This window comes from Chiroxiphia lanceolata, chromosome 9 (genome assembly GCF_009829145.1).
Source record: "Chiroxiphia lanceolata isolate bChiLan1 chromosome 9, bChiLan1.pri, whole genome shotgun sequence".
In the NCBI taxonomy this organism is placed as follows: Eukaryota; Metazoa; Chordata; class Aves; order Passeriformes; family Pipridae; genus Chiroxiphia; species Chiroxiphia lanceolata.
Genome location: NC_045645.1, coordinates 3,249,520 through 3,272,440, shown reverse-complemented (window position 1 = coordinate 3,272,440; position 22,921 = coordinate 3,249,520). Strand labels below are relative to the sequence as shown.

Genomic DNA, 22,921 nt, shown 5'->3' with positions numbered 1-22,921 from the left:
TGCTCCCCTCTCAGCTGCACTGCAAAGGAACCACAGGCCTCTCTGTCCCTGCCAGAAAGGGTGCTTCTCTGCCCAAAGACAGACACCACGCTGCCCAGGTCAACACAGCGATCCTCCCCCAACACCAACAACCCTGCCTGTGTTGTCCCAGACAGAACCAGTCCCTCCCAGAGCCCTCCTCCCCAGCCAGGAAGCTTTGGTGTCCTGGGCCCCCAGTGCTCACCGGAGCATGCGTCTCTCTGCCTCACTCTGCTCCTCAAACGGTGCCGCACTGTGACACACCAGGAGGGACACATCAAAGTCATCATGATGACGCAGACCTTCAGAGTCCTTGTAGGAGCCCGAGCTGGGAGCAAAAGCACATCAGGATGAAGGGAACCTCACTTTGTTACCCCAGAGCTCTTGGTCACAATAGAACTACTGGGCATGGGGAATTCCACACAGCAGGACTCCTCAGAAGTGCTATGGGAAATATTAAATGCACCTTGGGGCAGTGTCCCCAGGACTGGCAGGTTGCCACCAATCTCCAGCAGCTCCAGGAACCTGCAGCAGACTCACTCACCTGTTCCAAATAGAGACCAGTGCATACTCGTTCTGCTCCGTGCCCGGTGTTCCCTTCTTGCTGTCGCTGCCCGTGGCCGGCCGGGCCATGCGCAGGGGTTTCATGTGGTAGGTGTTGGCATGGTCAGCGATGTAGTTGTACAGCTGGTGTGCAGTGATCATGTTGGTGGGCAGGGCCAGCGTGCCTAGTGGAGAAACACACTGTTGTCACAGGACACGCTCCGCGCCTCTTACCTGGGCAGAGCAGTGTCCTACAAACTACCCCATGAGACAGAGCAACCCACCTCCCACAACAAGGCAGCAAGGACTTCCCCTGGAGCTTGGCCCCTCATGTCACCCTCACTCCAAGGGTCAGGTTTATTTGGAAACCTTTTGCCAAGTTATGGGCTGGCGATCAATCCCAGGTTAATCACGTCGAACTACATACCTTGGAAAACGTGGTTACGGCCAAATTTGGGGATATCAGGGTGGTGGGCAATGAAATCCTCCAGGAAGCTGGTGAGATGGTAGCCTTGGCGGAGGGTCATGTGGGAGCCCAGCAGATACTGGTGGACTATACGCAAGTGGAAGTCGTAGCTGAAGGAATGCACGTGCATGAGGTCCCGCACCTTGTCACACTCCTCTGTGAAGAGCATAGAGAGCTGTGGAGGAACAGGGAGTCAAGGCAGGAATGTTACCAGGCACTTCACACCCTCCTGCAAAGCCCTGCTGGCCTCAAGGCATTGCAGAGCCGGTGCAGCTGCCCCAGCTCAGAGCAGGACGTAGCCCAGAAGCCGAGTGCACAGTGCAAATAGCAGACCTGCAGGATTGGCCCCACAGGATCCAGCTTGGTGGCTCCTTCCACACCTGACCCCACTCCTGGTCTCCAGCAGCAGCACAAACTAATCGGCACTGCCTACCTTTTGGCTTGAGGTTCATCCCTGCCCTGAGCTGAAAGCCACACAGCCTCCTTTCAGCTGAGCACTGCCTCCCCCAAAGTATTTCCTGGCTCTGAGGAGCACTAGCTGTGCTGGCAGAGCCATTACCTGAGAGTTCACAGACTGGCCCATGGGGATCCGTGAGCACTCCAGTGCGTACTGCTTCACGCAGAAGTAACAGCCCTGCAGGAGAGAGCACGTGAGCACAGAACAGACCTTGGGATTCTCCAGGGAAGGAGCACAGTCCCCACGCTTCACTCTCTGGGCTGGGTCCCAGACAGTCTTACCCCACATTCTGTCTCCCCTTCTGTCTGAACCAAGCCAGACCAGCCAATGTGTGGCTGAGCACAGAGCACTGTAACTAGTGCTGAGCCCTTCATTACCCCTCCTCCAGGCAACTTTTACTGCTCTGAGCCCTGCAGAATCATCCTCAACCAACCCACAGTCCTGCAGAACCGTGGAAGAAGCAGGACAAGAAACAAAGAATCCCTGCTGCACTCCTCGTTACTCCCTTTGTCACCTCTGAAGACTGTCCCTGAACCCCCAGAGATCATACTTTGTTTCTTGCTCTTTCTTACCTGGAAGGCCAACTCCATGAGCACAATCCCACCTGGAAGAGCTCTCTGTAGATGGTAGGTGGCAACAGCAGGGCTTGTGCTCTGTGAAGAGAAGGACAAAACTGAAGAGGCTCTCTGGCATACCAGGGTGTGAGGCTGCCACAAGGCTCTGTGGCAGAGGTGGAAATAGAGAAGTCTCATCAATTGAGCAATCTCACGGGAGAGAGGAGAGCAAACATGCCAGAGCTGACAGTGAAAAGAAGCCTAACAAACCTAATAAAACAGCCTTGAGAGAGTACACCAAGCATACTGCCCCCATCACCTCCTGCTTGCTCAGGACAGGGTGTCTCTATAGTCTCTACAGTTTGAGGACATTGTTAGCCAAGGAATGATGCTGTCCACAGAACCTCACTCCCTGCTGAGGTCTCCCCAGACCATCCCATCTGCCTGACACAGCAGCTGTCACAGACATCTAGTCTAGACTCACAGAGTTTAGCAGCCAGCAAGTTCATTCAGTCTTAAGTTGCTCCAGCAGACTGCTCTCTCCTCATTTTAACTGCAAGGTGTTATCCACAGTCCTGCACCAACATCAGCCAAAGGCAGGTGCCAATAAAATATCAGAAAAGATGAGTAAATGCTATGTGCTCCCATCATCCTGGGTGATCAAATGAGGCACAGGTGGTTTCTGCCTTCCTAGAGACTCCAATGGATTCCTCTTCCAGGAATGCCTATTCTGTCTTGTAAGCTCATGTTCACCGAACTCATGTAAGCTCTTGGTGTTCACAAAACCTTTTGATGATGACCATTATCTGCTGCTCAGAGAAACACTCCTTTTAGTTTTGAAACTGGCTTCAAACACTTTTATTTGATTGGTGTGTAGGTGTTGTATTGATTAAGACTGCAAAGTTAATCCCTTTCCAGGTTAGCTGAGAATTGGTAGAGCTCTGACCCGTTCCTCCCAAATTGCCACTTCTTTAGACATGAGTCACAGCAGAGCCATTCCAGGCTTTTCTCCTCTAACCTCTTCCACTTCAGTGTTCATCTCACTTTAGTTAAAGATTCGGTTCAGAGTTGCCCTTAACCATAGATGCTGAGGATTCTCTGACAGGTAAACCTTCAGAATCCCACCCAAAGGCAGCTGTCCTGACCCCAGGTCACCCTGTTCCTCTTTCGAGCCCACTCAACTTGAGGGGTGAGAGATTTGCCCTAGTTCCACCAAGACTCAGGAAGGCTCTCTCAGGCCTGCAGAAGGACACACAGGAGGGCAAGGAGGTCTCATCTGACCCAATATCCTAAAGGTGATGCTGGCCTAGACAGACTTTTTTTTGGCTTTAGTGCTTTCTCTGCCCTCTCACGTCCTTTCTGCATGAAACTGATTCAGAAGTCAACCAGAACTGCTCCACTCCACAGTCTGACTTCCATCCTAGTTCCAACCCTTGTAACAAACATACACTCACCTTTGGGCTCCCCTCGGTTTTTGGCTTTGTGTAGGAAAAGGACCCTCTCCCCTCCACACCCATTGCTGCCAGAGCTCGGATCCGGCTCGTGCTACTGGAAATGAGAGCAGAGACAGCCTTGAGCAGGGAGCCAAGATCTCCTGTTGTGTCACACCAGGGCACAGTTCAGTGTGTTGGCTCTTCTCCAACAGCAGGGTTCCCAGCATGTCACTGACCTGCGAGTGGTAGGTGAGGGCGGCCGCACCTGGACCAGAATGAAGCCCATGCTCTGCAGGTACTGGATGTATTGCTGCAAGAAGGCATTGCACATCTCCTGCAGCCAAGGCTCCTCCTTCACCTTGCAGGGCAGCGACTCCGCCGAGTCACAGCTGTGGCTCCGGTCTCTCCCCGAAGCTGTGGAGTCATTGGAGCGGTGGCGCTTCTGGAAGGGAAAATAAGTTCCTAAGGAGACCTGCTGTGACTGGCCTCAAAAGATGACACCATGTGCCCTGGTTGAGCAGAGGGCAGATCTCTCTCTGCCAGAGAGCACTAACAGCTGTTTCCCCAAAAGCTGCCACTGCACGTGTCAAAATGCAAGATCCAAGATTTACCCAGCCATGGACTGACATAATGGCACTGCAAGAGCCTGCAGGAAAAGGTGACCCGGCAGAAGGGGAAAATTCACACCTGTCCCCAGAGAACAGCTTTCACAAAGTGTTAGTGGCTCACAGCTGCTTCATGCAAAGCTCAACAGAGCTTCAGCTCCTATTGCCATGGTATGAGTCCAATCCCCTTATGAATCCTGCTGACTTCTCAAGATTTACTAGGAGTTCAGTAGCACCAAAAAGGAATAGTGTTTCCTTTTAAACATATTGAATTCTCCTCTGGATGTCTTAAATACTCCTCTTCATTGTGCTGTGAGAGACTAAGGTTTCTTTTCTTCATCTCTCTACTTCAAGCCTTTGTTACGTGTTTCTATCTGTCCTTCTGCCTACCTATTCCACCTACCACAAGAGCTGTCCCTTTACCTGGCATCTCTCCAGGTACTCTCTGACCTTCTCCAAGTCTCTCCAGTTCAGTGCCTTTGCCACAAGATGCTTGGTCTCACACCATCCAGATGAAGACATTACTACACAAGTATTTTAGAAACTTATTAGAATATTACCCATTATACTAACACCCCTTTCTGATGTATTCCAACCAGTATGTCTGCTGTATCCAACTGTTCACAAATTGAAGAAACCCACTTCAAAGTCAGAAGATACAATATAGCTTCAATACAGAGATGTCTGCTCTGTACAGGCTCTGCAGTGAGTGTACAATACAGGAGGGTTCAAATTTCTTGCCACAGTGTGCTCTGTTTTACTGGGAAACAGGTCCCAGCTCCCACAATAGCTTTCACTTCACAGGCTACTCAGGTACCTCTTGAGTTCCTTGCAGTCTTTGTCTGTTCTGACCAATTTGAACAGCCCTAATACACTGCAAAACTGGGCATCTCATATGTACCAATAAATGATCTGGAGACACAGAACCCAATACACCACCTTGAAACCCCTGCTGCCAGGTTCTTCAAATTCAATAACCAATTTTCATTTTGCTCTGTTCCAAAAACAAAGCAAAGTTTTCATTCTGCGATGATACTTTCCCTTTCACTCATGAGTGCTCAATTTCTGTAGCAACCTCTGCTTAAAGACCCTGTCAGAATCCTTTTGACATTTTGATAAATTACAACAGTATGTTCTTCCCTTCTGACACACACACAGTCCGTGAACAGCCGGTGTGGGATCTGCACCGGTTTGAGTCTGTCAGGTTGCAACCTGCTCAGGATTCAGCTGGTTTGCTTTCAACTGTTCCAGCTATTTGCTGGGTCCAGGAAAGGTTTACCAGGTATGGCTGTTGAATGCATGAGAGAAGTTTTGCTTCCCCAACAGATCAGTACCAGACAGTGCTGCCCGATGGCTTCACTAGACTCAGCCCTGAACTCCCTGGGTAGAAAAGAAAATCAGGGTTCCCCAGGGATGGTGTGGCTGCAGGAGAAAGGCTTTGAGGACCCAAGGATTTTCTCAGCCTCCATCTTATAGAGTACAAATTCATCCTGTAATGCACGGGTGAGGTCAGAGCAGCCCTGTCTTGGGAAAAGGTTGCAAAGCCATCCCTTGTCCCAGTGCACAACGCCCAAGCCCACTGGTGCTTGCTGACACTCACCTTCCCTTCCACCTTGCCCAGCTGGTCTGTCTGGATTTGCTGCCGGAAGGCTGGGTCAAAGAGCAAAGGGGTGGCACAGTAGTGAACCAGGCGTGACGACTGCTTCAGGGTCTCCAGGTCTGCCAGCTGCACAGTACAACAGGAGCACGGTTACAGCACATACCCCTCATCAAGGCTGGGAACAAGCTGTCCATGACACTGCACTGCTGCCCAAATGGAGATCCAGTGGGGGAACTCCCTGCTTTACAGCCTTTCTAGTGCTGGGCATGCCCAGCCCATGCCCAAGTGTGCTGTCAGGGCCCAACAACCCCAAAAGTTCAAGGAGAGAGAGCACTGCTCCACTGTCAACCACCATCCCCAACATAACACCCTGCTCAGAGTTCCAGTGCTCCCCTCTGCCATAGGGAAGCTGGTGCTCCCAGTGTGCTGTAAGAAGGCCCAGCCATCCCCTGCCCAGGCTGCACTCACACTGATAGGCATGTTGGACTGCGCCGACCTCTGCTGCCAGGTGACAAAGAGATTCTCAATCTTCATCTGCTTCTCCAGCTCTGGAGGAAAGAAAGCCGTCACAAGAGCATCAAGCCACAGCCACAAGTATTGCCACTCTCCTTCACTCCCACCCTAAACCATCCATAACCCATTCCCACAGAGAACTGTTCCCCGTCAAAACTCCTGCTCTTTCTGAGCCCCTTTTCCAGAAGCAAGATGATTACGTAGGCTTTACCTTTCCTCTCCATACTCTTGATTTCCAGGAACTGGGCCCCATGCTGAGCCACTGGATCAAAAGGTCCCACATCAGGCCCGTGGGGTATGCGCTTGATGGTGGTAACGTCCCGCAGAGCTTCGTCAAAGGGCACCACATCGGGATGGAAATGCAGAGATGGCAGGCTGCGGGCAGAGCTGCTCAGCCGGCCTTGCTCCTTGCTAGGTGGAGGACACGGGCTCCGGATCAGTGCATCCACCTCCAAAGTGGAGTTCAGGAAAGGATTTGGCTCCTAAGCAAGCAGACACAGCCATGAAAGCCTCCTTACTCCCAGCCTTAGAGCAAGAAACCACAAGAACAGAGTAAACCCAATTTTGGCTATCCGCAGATATCTCTGTTAGCCTTCTCCACTACCAGTCCCAAGAAGAGCAGGCCTAGGCCCAGCATGGTGCACTGGGAAGCCCGTTCCCCAGCCTCCTTCACCCTAAATAATTCAGTCACAAGTAAGTGCTGCCAGCAGCAGGACCTGGCTTCCCTTTTCACCTCTGTCTCCAAGAGTAGACAGCAACAGCCCAGCTGGACATGGTCACAGTGGGATATACAAGTGCCTGGGGGATGCCCTGCCAACCAGCACACAAAAGCACACAGGTGCCTGCAACCGCCCTCAGCCCCCCAAACTGCCAAGGCCTGTCCTGAAGAAGAAAGGACTATCCTGCCCAGTGGGGTGCCCTACCTGCTTGCTGTCCTCGTGCCATGGTGTGTCCATGAAGCAGTGGTGGTGGAAGAGTCCCAGCTTCTGGCTGAGCAGGCAGTGCACGATGTGGGATCGGGCATTCTGCCACTGCAGCAGGCGAGTCAAGGAGCAGTTCAGGTTGGCCCCCAGGTCTGGGGACCAGTTATAGGTGTAGAGTGTCATCTGGAGAGAAAGGAGGGGAAGAAAGGCTAAAGGACATGCTCATAGAGGGCCTGCATGGTGGCACAGGCTGCCCCAGGTGTTCTGGGTGCTGAAACTTGCTGCAGTTGCAGCCAGCTTCAGATGACAATGCTGGGGCAGGGAGAGTGGCAACAGCTCAATTACTGTTAACAGCCACAGCAGTGGTGGTGGTACTTGCACTGGCAGCACCAGTGCCCAGCCTGATGTGAGCAGGGAAAGGGCAGGTACAGCCCACAGCACAGCAGCTAAAGTCAGAGACAGTGAGAGCTGCTGTCCCTGGCACTTCCCAGGGTGCTGCAGGAAACCTGCAGCTCTGCTTGTGGCACAGAGACATCCTGCACAGCTCCTTTGGAGGACTATTGCCTAGGGAAGGCTGGCTGCCTGCAAAGGCACTCTTCCTTCCCTGGGCCAGTTGGGAACAGCCTTTCAGGAGCAACATCACAAAGGCACCATTGCTACCTTTTTGTCAATGATCTCCATGAAGAGGAACCTTTGTCGGGGCACCAGGTCTCGACCAACAAGGCTGGGATCAGAGCCCCTCTCTGCTGAGCTGAATTCCATGGCCTCAAAGCGCTGGAGCCCTTTGTGAGCTGCAAGAAGCCACAGTTATGACCCTCAGTACCAGTTCATCCGGCCCTTACATTCCACGTGCCATTAAAGCAGCATAACAGGATGTTTTGCCACAGTAATTCTCAATTCATCTTGAAATAAGCTGTTACAAGCAAATTTAAGAATAAAGTCTCAAGAGGTAAAACCAGACAATCCACTGCCCACCTCTGGGCACAAAGAGTCTGTTCCAACAAGGAGGGGAACCCTGTTCATACATGTCCCACCCCAAGAGCCCGCAGCACGCAGTCCTGGGGACCATGGCCAGGCACTCACCCTGTTCCGTGCTGCAACGCCACTGCTGGAAGTTGCGTCCCAGCAGGATGAAGTGTCTGATGGTGCCAGGGCGAAGGGTGGCACTCTGGCCAGGCTTATAGGGCAGGAAGGCAGTGCCTCGATGGTAGCTGTAACGAAGAGCCCCAAAGGTGGCTGACAAGTAGAGCGACGGCAGCAGAGGCACAGCTGATCAACATTTGCTGGTGCCAAACAGCAACCGGTGCATCGCGTAACTCACCAGATCTGCTCAAACACCTTGACAGTGGTGTCGCTTGCCAGGGCAGTGACCAGGTTCACCACTTCCACTAGGATGGAGGACAGGAGGAAACGGGAAACCATCTCCAGTGAGCACTGCTGCACCGACGGGCACCCTGCACGGAAGAAGTACTGTAGGACTGGGTGTCAAGCTGCCCTAGAGCCACGTCCTGCCCACATGAGCAGTGGAGAAGGCTAAGGTCCTGAGGCAGGCAGAGCTGGAGAACAAGAACCTTACATGGAGAAGACAAAGGCTGAAATAACCCCTGGTTTCAGGCTCTGGCCCAAAAGTAGGCCCTTGACCAAACTCTTTATATGCTCTGAGCACTGTGCTTTATTCCCACACTTATTCCTTGTTCCCTAGCTTACTCCTCATCAGAGGAAGAGGAGGGTTCTACCAGCAGGAGTGTGAGAGGATGTACAAACACCAAAGTGAAAGGTAGCCAGAAAGCAGCAACCAGGGCAGCCACACAAACACAAATCCCTCCTTGTGAAGGGCATCCCTCCTCCTCTTTCTCCCTCCCTGCAAGAGTAAGGGTCTCCCATGGAACCTCGCAGTTCCAGAGAATGTTGCAGAGGCTCATCTGGGAGCTAAATCACTACCACAGCTGGCTGTTGGAGTCCAAAAGCTACTGCAGCCAAGTCCAGGAGGCCCTGGACAGGGAGCATGGCAGATATAGCCATAGGCTTTAGCAGGTTTGTTTAGATGCACTGACACATGCCAGGACTCCCGTCACAGCTTTCTAAAGCTGATGCTGGCCTTGAGACCCATGGGACTCTGGTGAGGCTTGGGGACAGACAGGGTGTGTAACCAGGTAGGTATTAGCAAGGGATGAAGATGGATGGTGCCATATGAGGACTTATCCTGAGAGCTCTGGGCAGAAAGGCCCATTCCCAGCCCACCTGGAGGAGCTGGGGCCTGAGACACGTACCCAGATGGTTCATGAATGCCATCCACTGCTGGCAGGTTTGATTGAAGAGCGGGTGCATGGTACCTACATCCCCTTCTTCCAGCTGGCAGGTTCGGCGCCTGGGAAGAGGGAAGGTAAGCACAGTTATACCAGATCAGTCAACAGCAGTGAAGACATAAAGTGTAACAGCCCCCTCCCAGCTCCAGAACAGAGCCCTAGGAGCCTCCTTTTTGGGTTGATACAATCCTTGAGCTGGGTCACTCCTGGTCAGTAGCCATATGAGTGTCAGGGGTTGCACAGGGCCCCTCAGTGCAGAGAAGGGATCTCTGGCAATAAGAACCAGCTGTGTTCCCAGAAGCACTCCAGTAAAAAGGGCTGAAGCTTTGTGTGTGGAAAGCAGCTCTCCTAAAGTGTCTGTGTGAGGGAGAAATTACAGGTAAAAGGAGTGTGGTCCAGAGGGCTGGGACACACAGAGCCAGCAGGATGTCTGGTTGTGGAATGATGTATAGGAGATGGGGGAACAACATCCTGGCTGCCCAGCCTGCACGCTGTGCTTGCCTCTGTGCCTGTTCCAGTTCAGCTGTGGCTGTGGCCCGATCCTGGCTTAGGTGCTGCTTGACATTCTCAGTCTTGTGCCGCCGCCTCGTGCGAGCCTCTTCTGGCCTCTCCAGCACAATGTCATCAGTAGTCTTGGGGCTGCCCAGCTCTGAGGACTCTGCCTTGCTCTAGGGGCGAAAGGGGTAAGTCAGTGCTGTGCACATACATAGTCCAGCCAGTGCCCTGATCTCAAAGTCTCCACTGCCTGCCTGGCTTGCCGCCCCCAGCCAGATCACTCATCTCCATTTTCCTGGCCTGACACACCTTGAAGACTTACAGGCCCTGGTCCCCACTGGTCCCTCAACAACATTACCAGCATGTCCCAAAAGCTACGGCGTCCCAGCTTGCTCGTGGGTGTCACTGGCTCTCCAGAGCTGGGTGAAGGTGTAGAAGTGAAGTGCAAGGGTGGAGGACAGCTCCTGCCAGCCCCACCACTGGTCAGGGCCAGGCCCTTGGTCTCTGACATGGTCCTCCTTAGGCCTCCTGTGGAGACAAAGCAAATCAGAATCCACAGAGCCTCCCACTGCAAAGCTGCTGGTGTACCCCACTGTGCCTGGCCAGAGTCTGGCTGGAGAGAAGGGAGAGAGCCCTCAGTAACATCCAGCAAAGTGGATTCAGTCTTGGGGAGCAGATTATACCTCTTGCAACACTAATGTTTATGATGCTTCTTCCCCAAGACATCACACAGCACAGTTTGCAGAGGGGAGAGCAGCTTCCTTCCTCCCGGCCTGCCCACCTGATTCCCCCCAGCACAGACAAGCTTCTGCAGGCCGGGCAGGAGGAGCAAGGCTGGCTGGAGGCTCAAGAGGGCCATCCTGGCCAGGCTCTCACCTGCAGAACTCAGGTCCTCCAGGTCTGCAGGACTCAGGGGGCAGGCGGCTTCCACGCAGAGTGGGGTTGGCAGCACAAGGAACTCCATGACGGCGTCGCAGAGTGCATGACGCAGGGCCCCACGCAGCTTCTCCGACAGCTGCAGCAGGCTGATGTTGCCCTTCTCCCAGATATCCAGGCGCACCAGCACGCAGGGTTCTGTGGGGAAAGGGTAAGTCCTGCATGGCTCTGCAACCCTGCCTTCACCAGCTCTCCTAGGTGCCCCAGGGGATGTGGAGGCAGCAGGTGACGGGCAGCTGATGGCCTGTTTCACTGCCCACCTGAAGGCAGGGTGTCAGCCCCTGGCTGGTGTCTGCTGACTGCAGTGAGGCTCTCAAAGTCCGTGTCCTGCAGCAGGCCCACGATGGGTGAGGAGGAAAGCAGCTTCAGAGGGTCAGGTCTCTCCCCGTGGGGCAGCAAGGTGGGGCTGCCATGCTCATCCACAAATGTCAGTGCGATGCACGCGATTCCTGCAGGGCAAGGCCCAAGACAGCCTCCATTAGTCCAGCACTAAGTACACCCCTACAATGCCTGCCTACAGCCTTGCCACCCCACAGCTGGGGTCATCATGTCCCCTGAAGTTTCACAGTGTCACATGGCAGGCAGGGCCCACAGGAGGGGAAGCAGCCAGGGAAGCAGAGGGTGGCTGTGCCTGTGGGGAGCCAGGGTAAGAAGCACAGCATTTGACACAATCTCACTCCTGAAGAATCACAGCAGATTTTGCCTTGTCCTGCAGGAGACTCCTGGACTGTCCAGTCCCATATGCAAGAGGAAAGTATCTCCATTTGCACCAGGAGGACCTTTATGCAGATTGATCCAGGATGGGGCTCACCATCCCTGTCCTCTTAAGGGGCAGAGTACAGGGCCCAGATACTCTTCAGCAGCCCTTTCCAGGCTGTGAAGGACCTCGAGTCCCTGCAGACATGACACCTTGTTGCAGAAAACACTCACAGGTCCCTCCTCACTGTACACCTGAACAAGATCAGGTGCTTCCCCATGCACTCCAACAGCAGGACTGGGGACAAGGCAGGCTGATGTCTGGTATTAGCCTGGAGTCACTGCAGAGAAAAATTCAGACCCTGCCTGGCACCTCTCTATGCTGAGCCCTACGCACACACACCAGGACAGTTCAGAGATGCAGACCAGCACTGTGGTTCCTGCTTTACACCCCACATGCTGTGAGCCCCGGGCCACACAGGAGAAAGAGCAGAAACAAGAGTTGACTGCCCATGGCCCAGCTGAATGGCAAGGGCACCAGGGAAGCAGCAGCATGGAAGCAGCTGTGAGGTCCAAACCTCACACTGTAACCCTGGGTGTTACCACTCCCTTTCAAAGCCCCTTGACTGACTAAGCCAGCACTCAGGTGCCATGGCAGCTGAAACACCATGATTTGTCTTCCTCAGGGAAGAGATGCCTCTTTGGACCTGTGGGAAAAATGATGCAGTACTTTGGAGGTCACTGCTTGCAAGCTAACAGGGCAGCACACAGACCTCCAGTAGCTGGGAACGGCAGAGTTGCCACCTCAGGGCAGCAGGTTCTGTTTGCTCATTTATCCAGTCAGCAAGAAATAGGAGGCTCAGCTAAATGGACACACACGCACAAATACACGGAGGAGTCAGAGCTGAAGCCACAACACAAGGAAAACAAGAACAGCAGGGACCAGAGGGGTCAAGGAGCTGCATGGGAAAGGGACCCAGAGTAGAACTTGGAGCCACAGGTGCTACCTTGGAAATGGGAGAGTGGAAAAAGGTGCTGCACAAGGTCCGACATGGTACCTACACAACAGAAGAACATTCAAACAGTGCACGAGGGGCACAAGACACAATGGCCAGGTGACAGACACATGGCCTGGGCAAAAAATGACATGACAGCCTGCTGCAGGATGGGTCCTATCCAATCCCTCTTCCAGCATTCCAGAGAAAAGAGCAAGAACATCGCCACACAGCCCATGTTCAGTTACACGCTGCCTGCTTTCCCTCTGCAGCAAGGCTCCTGCAACGACTGTCCCTGCTCCCTGTCCCCTCCAGCCCCATGGATTCTCTTTGCTCCACATGGAGGTGTCATTGTGTCTTGCCCCACAGCTACTGCAACCTAGAGCTGCTTCCTGCAGCAGCAGGTCAAGTTTAGCAAGTTGCTCTGCGGGAGGCCTTAGTTTGTTCCATCACACATGCAGAGGTGTGCAGTCCCTCAGGCACACACCTCACCCACCTTCCAGCCATCAGAGGAACACACAACCACAGCACTGGCCCTTCCTCAGTCACTCATAACTCTCCAGCATGGGAAGCAGCTCCCCAGGGCACAGCCCCAGACCCTGTTTCAGAAGAGTTGAGCACAATACCTTTTCCACCAGTGCCTTGGCCACCCGGCTTGTTGTACAGATAGAGATCCTGGTCAGGGATGCTCCCATTGTGGTTGAAGTAATGCTAAGGAGAACAAGGAGGAATACTGAAAGAGATTAGGGAACTTGCCTTAACTGGAAGCAGAGGCCCATGTACATGCACAGCCATCCCCAGACCTGCAGCAAGCAAATTCAGACCTACTTGAAACACTTGCCAACACAGCCTTTGCCACTGTTGGGCTGAAGGAACCCCTTACAGCTCTCTGTGGAGTTACGTGGCACTATACATCTGGCCTCACCCTCTATCTTTGCTATGGTCACGCTGAGAATAGGTACCTCCTCTCAAATTTTTATGATTCCTGATGTTTCAGTCCTTAGATCTGAGGGAACCATACAAGGAGCCAAGTTCAGCTTTAAAAGGCGATTTCCCATGCTCCTGGGAGGTGACTGTGGGCATGAGCTTTGTGGTTGCTGCTTTTTGCAGAGGAAGTGATCGCTTGTATGAAAGCAAGGCCTGTCCAGGCTAATCAGGATGTGCTCAGTCCTGTAAAACTCCCCCAGGCTTCAAGATTTAGTGCCAGGTTCTCCCTAACCCTACATGACAGAGTTGGGAACATGGTGTCTGGGCTGCCAAAACAAATGCCCCTGGCAAGAAGTAGAGGCTGGGCAGACTGCTGTCCCCACTCCCAGCCCTCCTCACCTTGAAGTGGTGCTCCACGTTGCTGTCTGTGTACTTGGGGGTGTGCAGGAAGATGAGCAGGTTCTGACGCAGGTAATAGGCCACGGCGTGCAGCCAAGGCAGGGCCGAGGGCGGCAGCGTGAACTGCAGGACCTCTGTGGGTGGTGTCCCGGGGGGCTGGATAAACTGCACACAGAAGGTTTTAAAACTCAGCTGGGACTAGCAGGATGCCCTGGGGCTCTAATACTGATACAAATTATGCCAATTGGCTCTGCAAAGCGCCCTGCCATGCTGTAAACCCAGCAAAGGGGATATCCCACCTATGCTAGCACCCACACAGTATATATCTCAGTGAACACCAGCCTGACCAAGCACTGGAGCAGGGAACAGGATGCAGCAGGGAACAGGATGCAGCAAATTGTCCTGGTCTTCCTTGGGGCAGGAGAGGCTGAGACAGGTCAAAATGTAGGAGAGTGTTCTGGTCTCTGGGATGAACAGAGCAGATAAGCAGTGAGGTACCTCCACATCTGCTGGGGTCAGCTTGCAGTTCCGCACCAGCATCACAGTGATGATATCCAGGGTGGCCTCATCCAGGCGCCTGCGCAGCACCTTCACCAGTTCATCTGTGATCTCGGGCCCTGACAAGTAAGCAGAGGTACAAAGTAGCTTTTTCACCTCATCCAGTAAGAATGGCCAGAGCCATCCCTCCCTCCCTATTCAGGATGTACCACCCTCACACTCTCTTCCCACAGCGAACATGACTTTCCCCACCATCAATTTCTTCAGACATCTTTTTCTATTGGTTCATGACCATAAAAGACTGCTGGTGAAGTAGGCAAAGACATGCACTCCTGCATAGGGAAAGTTGGCATAAGCTACCTAGTCTGCAGGAGGTTTCATTCATTTTCACCAACACAGAACAGAGAGCAGCTCTGGGCTAAGGAAGAGCAGTATGTTCAGGAGAGAGATACTTCCTCTGTTCTTCAAGCAAAGAGGACAGGAAGCAGAGCTCTATTCCTCTGCTTTACATCAGCACAGCCCATCTGCTGCCAGGTTCTCTTACACATACCTGCTGGGGCAACACCATGGACCATCAGCTGGATGTGCCTGTCTATCTGTCCCACAGGGCGGGCAGAGTCCACACTACGGCACGAGGCTGTGTCCAGAGAGGAACGAGAACCCTGGAGAAGCAAAACCAGTTTCCACATGAATTCTAGATCCATCACTGTCCCAGGTTGTCAGCAAGGTCAGGCAGAAGCCACTCACTGCTGCCCCACTCCACAAATCTACAATATAAGTTTTATCCTACATATAATCTGGGTTCCTGGAGCTACTGAGTTCCCTCCCCTCCCATGACCATGAGCACCCTCATGCACTCCCAGAGAGCAGCAGACTCACCATTAGATCCTCAGTGTAAATGGGCTCCTGGCTGCGTGTCAGTGCCAGCGAGCGAGATGCTGGACTAAGGCTGCTCTCTGCTTCCCACACCTTCCCACTGTTGGTGGTTTCAGTCAGTCTGAATACAGGAGAAGGGCATGTCAGCCTCCATTCCCAAAGACAACAGCATCATACATCCACAGAAGATCTGCATCTTCCTTGCTCTCCCCTGTGCACTTTCTGGAGACTAGTCCTTAGGATATGGAGTGGCAAAACTGCTCTCTGGCTCCTTCAAAAAAACCATCTTTTCCCCTTCAATGTCATGACTTAGCACAGGGAGAGCAAGAAGGGCCTGGTTTGATGTGACTGACTCATCAGAAACGAGATATTTGCTGCTTGGGTCACAACATGGTCCCTGAGGCTGGGCAGACACTTTCTGCCCCAAGGAGCTCTCGGTCTGGTGTAACACACACAGCAGGAGGGTCAGGCCAACAAGTCACGTTGGCTTCTTACCGGAGGTAGAAAACAGATTTAGTGGCACGTTCCTGGTAGACAAACATATTCTTCCTGTTCACCACAGAGAAGGCGTTGAGCACCGAGCGAAGTGCCTGGATAGCTGTGGGCAACGTGGGACATTAGCTATCCCACATACCCTTCTCTGTTGTGCCAATCCAGCCAGAAGCCAGACTCTTGACATGCAAAACGAGAGGGAACCTGGGCTGTACGTACCTCGCGAGACCCCCATGTTGGGGCCCATTTTGAGGCGTGAATGCACGTGGATGAGTGTGCTCCACACCACGTCACAAGCAAAGTGCCCTGGCATGAACTGCATGGTGGCAGCCAGGTAGTCCCGAGGCTGGTAGCTCTCCTCTACAGAGTAATCTATAAAGAACACAGGACATAGCTGGGGTCATAGTATGGAAGCTGACATCTTCTTAGGCACCCATGGGCAGGCAGTAGCACTGCCACTGAGACATGGCCAAGGGAATATTCATACCATCTGTGGGCATGACGCGCTGCCTGTATGAAGTATAGGGTGTTTCACTCTTCCAGATATCCTCCTCACTTTCTGCCACCAGTAATGAGTTGCATATGTGGCTGTCATGCAGGTCCTGAAGCAGCAAGCGCTGCAAAGGATGAGGAAAGATTGGTTCTGTTGCTTGCACAGCCACAGAAGACAGCAAGAAGGGCTTAGGGCCAGACCGAATCTCTTTTCCTTTGACTCACAACCTGGGGCTTCACCAGTTGAACTGGCTCCCCAGGACCTCCTTCGAGTTGAGCCCAGACCAGACAACTTGCAGAGGTCCCTCCTAATTTAAGCCATCTCATGACTGGCAGCTCTGTTTGTGCCCCCTGCAGATTTGTTACCTGATTGACAACCCTGCAGATTTCACTGATCTTCTTTACCACCACTTGGTTGAGACTCTGGCACTCCCCTGGTTGCTCCTCTTCTGACTCTGCTGATGCTGCCTTCTCCACACTCAGGCTGCTTTATGAAGAAAGGGAGAATGGGGTCAGCAGGGCACCTGGACAGTGCCTACTCCTGTGTGGTGGGAGCAGGAACACAGTGGGAAAGAGTAGCAGTTTTCCCCTTACATAGTCTAGTCCTGCATCTTCCCACTCACACTGGGCAGGGAGGATATTCCTGTCCAGAGATGAGTGAGCGGCCACAAGGCCACAGTACAGAGAGGCAGTGTCAGACAGGGGACCTTCCTTACCGTGTGTGGTAATACACCTCCACTCGGTCCTGGTGGATTTTTATGATGAGCCAGAAATCCGGCATAAGGGGACACCTGGGCTCCTGGTCACTCATCAACGCTTCCTCATACTCTGAGTCACTGCTTCCCCCGTCATAACCTGCAAGGTGTCCTCACTTCAGTCCCAGGCCTGGCAAACCAGCCTCCTCCTTGTGCACCACAGCCACTCACAAGCCCTGCCCTCAGGACTCACCCCAGCTCAGGCGCACAGTCCCACCGCACCCCCACATTCCTGTGTCACTACCAGTGTCTGGCTGCACACTGTTGGTTGCCCCTGGCCCACCAGACTCACCCAGATGGTCAGAGTCCATGCTGCCCTGGCTTGACACGAGGCTCTGCACGCGGCTGGGACGCTGCTTGCTGGAGCCTGCAAGGGGAACAGGGGTTTGATCATGGAAGTATTTGCTAAGCCCCCTCACACGTCCCATGTGCTGGAGAAACATCACACCACAGGACAATCAGGCAGTGCCGGCCATGGGGAGGCAGTGCTGGGGAGTGGGGCTCTCACAGCCATCACTGAAGTCACCAGGAACTGCATGTCATTAGGGATATCAGTGCAGCAGCACAGTCTAGTACCCCAGGTGCTGTTAAGCAGTGAATTGCCAGCATCCTGGCAAGGAGGAGACCAACAGTCCTGGGTACCAATTCTGGTATTTAGGGACTGGAACAGGAGTAGCAGTCACATTATGTATGCCACAGCCAGAACTGGGCTCTTCCCTTAAAAGTTTCTAAGGCTGAGGTACGTCCTGCCCATGTTTGCAGCTCCTACCTTCCCTGCCCTGTGTCACAGAGTCAGTCAGGCTTGCTGCAGATGGCGTCACCAATGGTGATTTCTCACTGTTTCCCTTTTCAGAGGATGAGGATGGCAATGACTGTATGGTTGTCTCTGGAGCTGCCTCTTCCAGGGAGTCATGGCCTGGTGCTCTGTTTTGTTCAAGTCTCAGCATGTCTCCTGGAACCTGCATAAAATGACCAGAAAAACAGGCGCTAAAAAAAGTCCCATCACCCTCCTGCATCCTCCTACCTTCTGTTACCAGTGTCCCACACCTTCCCACCTACAGACCATCCAGTACTTCTCACCTCACTCTGTGTGTGGCTGCCTCCACCTGCAGGGTTTCCTGTGTCTGGCACAGTGCGTGTCTCACTCTCTGGCCACTCCCAGAGACCCCGGGCTTCTTCTGGGAGGACACAGCCTGTGTGGTGTAACAGCTCGGAGCCCTCTGCCTCTGTTTCACTGCTCCCCTCCTGGCCTGCCTGGCCCAGGGCTGTCCTGGGCTGCCCTTCAGCTGGCTGTTGCAAGCAGGGTGACCCTGAAGGGTCTGGAGCTGCCCTCCTGGAGTGCAGGCGGCTGATGGAGATGTAGTGGTAGTCGTTGCCCTCTGCGTTAAGCATGTAGCCTGGCAGAGCCATTCTTCTGAACTCCTGCAATACAGGGAAGAATAAGCATCCTGCCAGCAAAGTGTATGACGCTGCCTCAGGGCTTTCTCTTTACCTCCTTGAACTTCTCCAGAGAGTGCTCAGGCCCAAAGACAAACTGGAGCAGCACAACCTCACTGTGGCAGCTGGGCCGGCCCTTGGAGTTATAGATGTGGGTGGCCACCCGGTGCAGGATGGAGGTGCTGATGACCTGTGAGTGACGCAGCGCCGACACGATCTCATCGTCCAGGAGCCAGCGAATCTGAGCAGAGCAAGGACACAGGAAGACCTAGGTGACCTGCATCTGCAAGGCTGCCCCAATTCTCATACAAGCCCCAACAGGATGAAGGCAGCCTCTCTCATCACCCACATCCCTCATCTCCTGAATATACCTAAGAAAAGGCATTTAGAAGAGATCTCTGCTTGTCCCACCCCAACTGCAGTAAGAATTTCATCAGGGTAAGCCCACACTTTTGGGGTGCACAAGGCTAACAGCCTGTGTGACAGGCTAATAGTCAGTTCTGCTGACAGGCTGCAGCTTGGAGCAGGCTAGGAAGTGTGGAACAGCAGCTGTGTGCTGTGGCCACATTGCTCCAGCTGGAAGCAAGAAGGAGGCAAGTCTGTCTTACCTCATTCATTGTGGCTTCTATAGCCTGCCTGTGCACTCCAGGGAGGTTGGAAAGGGCAGGGTGCCTAGGAGAGAGGAGATGAAGAATCAACCAGTCACTCTGATTCATGCAGACACCACAGGCAGCAAAGGGAACCTGTGAGGGGCTCACCACACCTGCAGTGCCATACCTCTCATCTCCGGTGGACGGGAGCCGTTCCAAGTTGTGCATGATATCCTCATCTGAGCGGAAAGAGGATGGCTGCCCTGGAGAGCGTGTGAAGGACACGCTGCTCTCCGAGGTGCATCTGTCACACGAGAGAGAGCAGGCTGAGCACCAGCTTTTGAGCCAGAGAGGATAAACAGACATAGAACTAGATAAACTGGCTCCAGAGAGGGGAAAAGAGATCTCTACAGAAGGTGAGCCTATCTTGAAAAAGGTTTAGTTTTCTTAAGGCTGTGGCAGGCTCTGTGAGGAGAATCATGAGTCTCAGCATATGGAAACGAGCCAAGAATGGCCTTCTGGGAAGGGAAGGCAGAGGGTGGGTGAGTGACTTGGCCTCTTTCCACCTACCTGTTGTGGAGAATGTCTGTGTTCACAACTTCTATCTCCAGGGGCAGCGTCAGCACAAAGATGTCCAGGGTCACACAGAGGTCCCCCAGATCAATGGTGTTCAAGCCCTGGCAGCTTTCCAGGCAGCCCAGAACTTCCCCTGAGGAGAGATCACAGACCAAGGGACTCAAGCAACAAACATCTCTGCTTACACACATACACAGCCTGGTGGCAAGAACAGAGACTGCAAGAGGTGGCTGTCCCACACACCCGGACAGGCTCCAAAAGGCCACCATCTTCCATGATCCTTTCAACCCTCCATCACCAATCCCACACAGCAAGTGTGAGACCTGGTGGAAAAGCCCTTGTCTGATGCTGGCAGACCCCTGGGGCTCTACACAGGGAGGGCTGGTTCAGAGTGACTGTTGATTAGGACACAGCATGTTTGTTCCACGGACTGCTCACCCAGCAGGAACCTGAAAGAAGCCCCAAGGATTGCTCTTACCTAGACAAGTTGGCAGGGACTGCACGGGCATGGAGCTGTGCTGGCTACGCAGCTTCACTGAGCAGGTCAGGTGCACAAAGAGAGGGGGCATCTCCTGCTCCAGGAACTCCTGCTCATTGAGTGAGTCCCCTCCCAGCACGCTGAAGGAGTCATCATCCTGGTTCACTGTGTTGGAGTCTGAGAGGGAATCTGTGTCTGGGAACTCGTGCTCCAGCTTCTCACGGTACTCCACCTCCAGCTCTGGGTCACTCTCTGTGGCAATGCAGCATCCAGACACAGTTCCTGCTGATACAGGTTCCCTGTTAGCAAACCAGGTCCACATCTCCAGAGACCCCACCAGACACAGCCTAGCTCTGAAAGGCACCACCACAGCAAGACTACAGACGTTTTCTTCTCCAAGACAGAGCAAGCAAATTTTACCTTCTTCAGCTGCCAGTTCTGCCTCTGATCCCTCCATGTCCTCACTGCCTTTCCTGTCCGCCTGATCCCGAGATGCCTCTTCCTGAGATAGAGAGAGAAAGGGCAGATAGTAGAACCATGCCAGGCAGTGAAGCAGGTTGTTGATGGGCACCCCACAGACTAAGTCTACCCATGGATCTGCCAGCCTCAAATCCAGAACTGACACCAAGCAAAGCTACTCCACAAGGACTAGGTGCCTGCCAGGGCAGCACCATGCCTACCTCTTTCTTGGCTGATGGTGGGCAATAGAAGAAATAGTGAGGATTTGATGGCACTGGCTTGAAATGTAAACTTCCAATTTCCAGGAATTTTTCCTAAAAGAGAAATCCCAAGTGTGAAGCAGACATCCTACTCTACCCTCCTGCTGGAGCCAGGTCAAGCTTGCACATTCCTCACCTGGATAATTTTATGCAAGTCTGGGTGTGCCTGGCAGGGCTGTCCAATTTCCAGCAGCGAGAGGGGAAACTCTGAACAGCAGCTGGTGCCCACACTGCTCTTTGGCTCCTCCGTGGGGCTTGCAACGTTATGGGAGTCCTGCTCACTGTAGTCCTCCATTTCCACACTGACAGGATTGTGGACAGGTCAGACAGGCCAAACTGAGAAACCAGACTATCCTGCAAGCATCCACCTCACAGATACCCAAACCTCACCTGTGTTAACACGATGTGACTCACCAGCCAATCCCACAGCCCCAGAAAACCTGACACCCACATGCCCAGATGAGGGCTCAGGCTGTCTGAAGACAGGTCTGAGGTAGCTTAACCATGCTGATCCCACTGCCATGTCTGTACACCACACTACACACCCTCCCTGGGAAACAGAGACACATGGCTGAGCACAGGGACAGCCCTGCAGCAATCCGAACTACCAACACCCAGTCCAGGGCACCTCACAGCAAGTACCACTGTGCCAGCACCCAGTGTCTTGGCAGCACAGAGAGGAGCACAAAGTTCAGGCCTATTGTCACTCAGCAGCTTCATGGCAGAATCAGTCCCTTAAACTCATAAAAAGCAATCTAAGGAGTGGGATGTCAACTGGTCAAAGTACTTCCCAGGTAGCCAAATCAGTGGTAAAGATGGCAGATCTGGGTGCAACACATCACAGGCTGTACATCCTTCAGTAAAGTTTATATAACCTGCATTGGGATAGGTGATTTGTAGTATCTGACACACACAAAAAAGTTCTCACAGTTTTTCTTAGGGAAAGTAGCATTTGAAGAAGTCATCTGACTTTTCAAACACTGAATGTTCTTCAAAACCATGTACAGTATAAGAAGAAATAGGATTGGGGATTCCCAACAAATGCTAGCGAATGCACATAAAGGAACTGTGCAGAGGACAAAGGGCCAAAGTGTTTCTTTGACAGACACTAAGACACTTTTTTCCCTCCTTAAGTTTCCAGAGGTGATACAAAGCTCATGAATACCACAAGGAATAGAAAGGCAGAAGTTTATCATGAAGCATATTTCGATTCTGCCTTGGTATTTCTCTTGTGCATTTTTTTAATTAAAAATAGTGACACTATTAATTAGAAAAAGATAACAAAGGTGTCATTTTCATCAGAGTCAACATCAAACTCAAATGAGTCAAGCAATAGGAAATGCATAATTTCTCCAGAAACAAGTCTAAGACTTACTTGCAGACAAACTGCCCTCCAGCTGGGGCCAGATGGGACAGTAATGAGCCTGGATGATAAGAGAAAGTGAAAGTATGGATGTCACCAGAGATTATAAAAAATAGGAAGTCCTAGTGGACACCATAGGAGGTGGGTATCTCAATGGAAATATCTGCTCTTCCATGTGGCTCTGTTAGACTCTGCCCTACAGCATTCCTTCTAGCAGGTGTTAAAAGATGCTTGAAGAAAGATCTGTCCTGGCCCAATGCTAAGAACAGAACTGTGCCCTTACCTTGACTCAGAGACCAAGACACCTCGTTCCCTAGAGCTCTGTTCCTCTTCTTGCTCTATGCTGCCCACTTGGAAGCTGGTTGTCTTGGAGTGTGCATGGAAATGCTGGTGGCTCTCTCGGAATGAGCGGACATGGCTGCACACCGTCAGCAGGAAGTTGGTGATATCGATCTCTTGGAGCAGCTCCTCACAGTAGTCCATGGCAGTAAGCAGGTCCTGGGAGCTGATGCTGTGTGACTGCTGAAGGCTCTTGAACAGCCCTACAGGTCAAACACGGTGCTTGATGTGAGACAATGGGAGTCAGGCAACAGCCACATACGGATCTTCACCAAGTCCCAGCACAGAGTGGAGTCAGTGCAGGTGCTGGGAGACAGGAGTCAACTGGGGCATCTAATGCTACGTGTTAGTCTGGGCTTGGGTGATGCCAGAGTGCCCAGGGGATCTGTCACCCTGAAGGTGAGAGGAAAGCATCAAAGAAGGGATTCCCCATTACAGCA

At 52.9% G+C, this 22,921-nt stretch overlaps 1 protein-coding gene across 1 annotated transcript in view; it reads right to left on the bottom strand.

Annotated features, from left to right (window-relative positions):
• The window catches only part of SZT2 (SZT2 subunit of KICSTOR complex), a 51,933-nt gene that overhangs the window by 3,990 nt on the left and 25,022 nt on the right, over nucleotides 1–22,921 (bottom strand). The window contains 41 exon segments of the mRNA XM_032695769.1: nucleotides 224–346; nucleotides 563–746; nucleotides 989–1,202; nucleotides 1,587–1,661; nucleotides 2,057–2,137; nucleotides 3,493–3,583; nucleotides 3,708–3,913; nucleotides 5,677–5,802; nucleotides 6,145–6,224; nucleotides 6,401–6,671; nucleotides 7,113–7,295; nucleotides 7,773–7,903; nucleotides 8,196–8,323; nucleotides 8,434–8,566; nucleotides 9,383–9,480; nucleotides 9,920–10,086; nucleotides 10,272–10,441; nucleotides 10,790–10,987; nucleotides 11,110–11,298; nucleotides 13,167–13,251; nucleotides 13,867–14,031; nucleotides 14,365–14,483; nucleotides 14,915–15,026; nucleotides 15,244–15,361; nucleotides 15,736–15,838; nucleotides 15,952–16,104; nucleotides 16,220–16,349; nucleotides 16,591–16,708; nucleotides 16,941–17,079; nucleotides 17,272–17,346; nucleotides 17,749–17,938; nucleotides 18,060–18,401; nucleotides 18,472–18,657; nucleotides 19,025–19,088; nucleotides 19,194–19,310; nucleotides 19,577–19,715; nucleotides 20,061–20,342; nucleotides 20,481–20,562; nucleotides 20,741–20,833; nucleotides 20,916–21,081; nucleotides 22,426–22,684. Coding sequence (XP_032551660.1) covers nucleotides 224–346; nucleotides 563–746; nucleotides 989–1,202; nucleotides 1,587–1,661; nucleotides 2,057–2,137; nucleotides 3,493–3,583; nucleotides 3,708–3,913; nucleotides 5,677–5,802; nucleotides 6,145–6,224; nucleotides 6,401–6,671; nucleotides 7,113–7,295; nucleotides 7,773–7,903; nucleotides 8,196–8,323; nucleotides 8,434–8,566; nucleotides 9,383–9,480; nucleotides 9,920–10,086; nucleotides 10,272–10,441; nucleotides 10,790–10,987; nucleotides 11,110–11,298; nucleotides 13,167–13,251; nucleotides 13,867–14,031; nucleotides 14,365–14,483; nucleotides 14,915–15,026; nucleotides 15,244–15,361; nucleotides 15,736–15,838; nucleotides 15,952–16,104; nucleotides 16,220–16,349; nucleotides 16,591–16,708; nucleotides 16,941–17,079; nucleotides 17,272–17,346; nucleotides 17,749–17,938; nucleotides 18,060–18,401; nucleotides 18,472–18,657; nucleotides 19,025–19,088; nucleotides 19,194–19,310; nucleotides 19,577–19,715; nucleotides 20,061–20,342; nucleotides 20,481–20,562; nucleotides 20,741–20,833; nucleotides 20,916–21,081; nucleotides 22,426–22,684 — 6,085 coding nt within the window.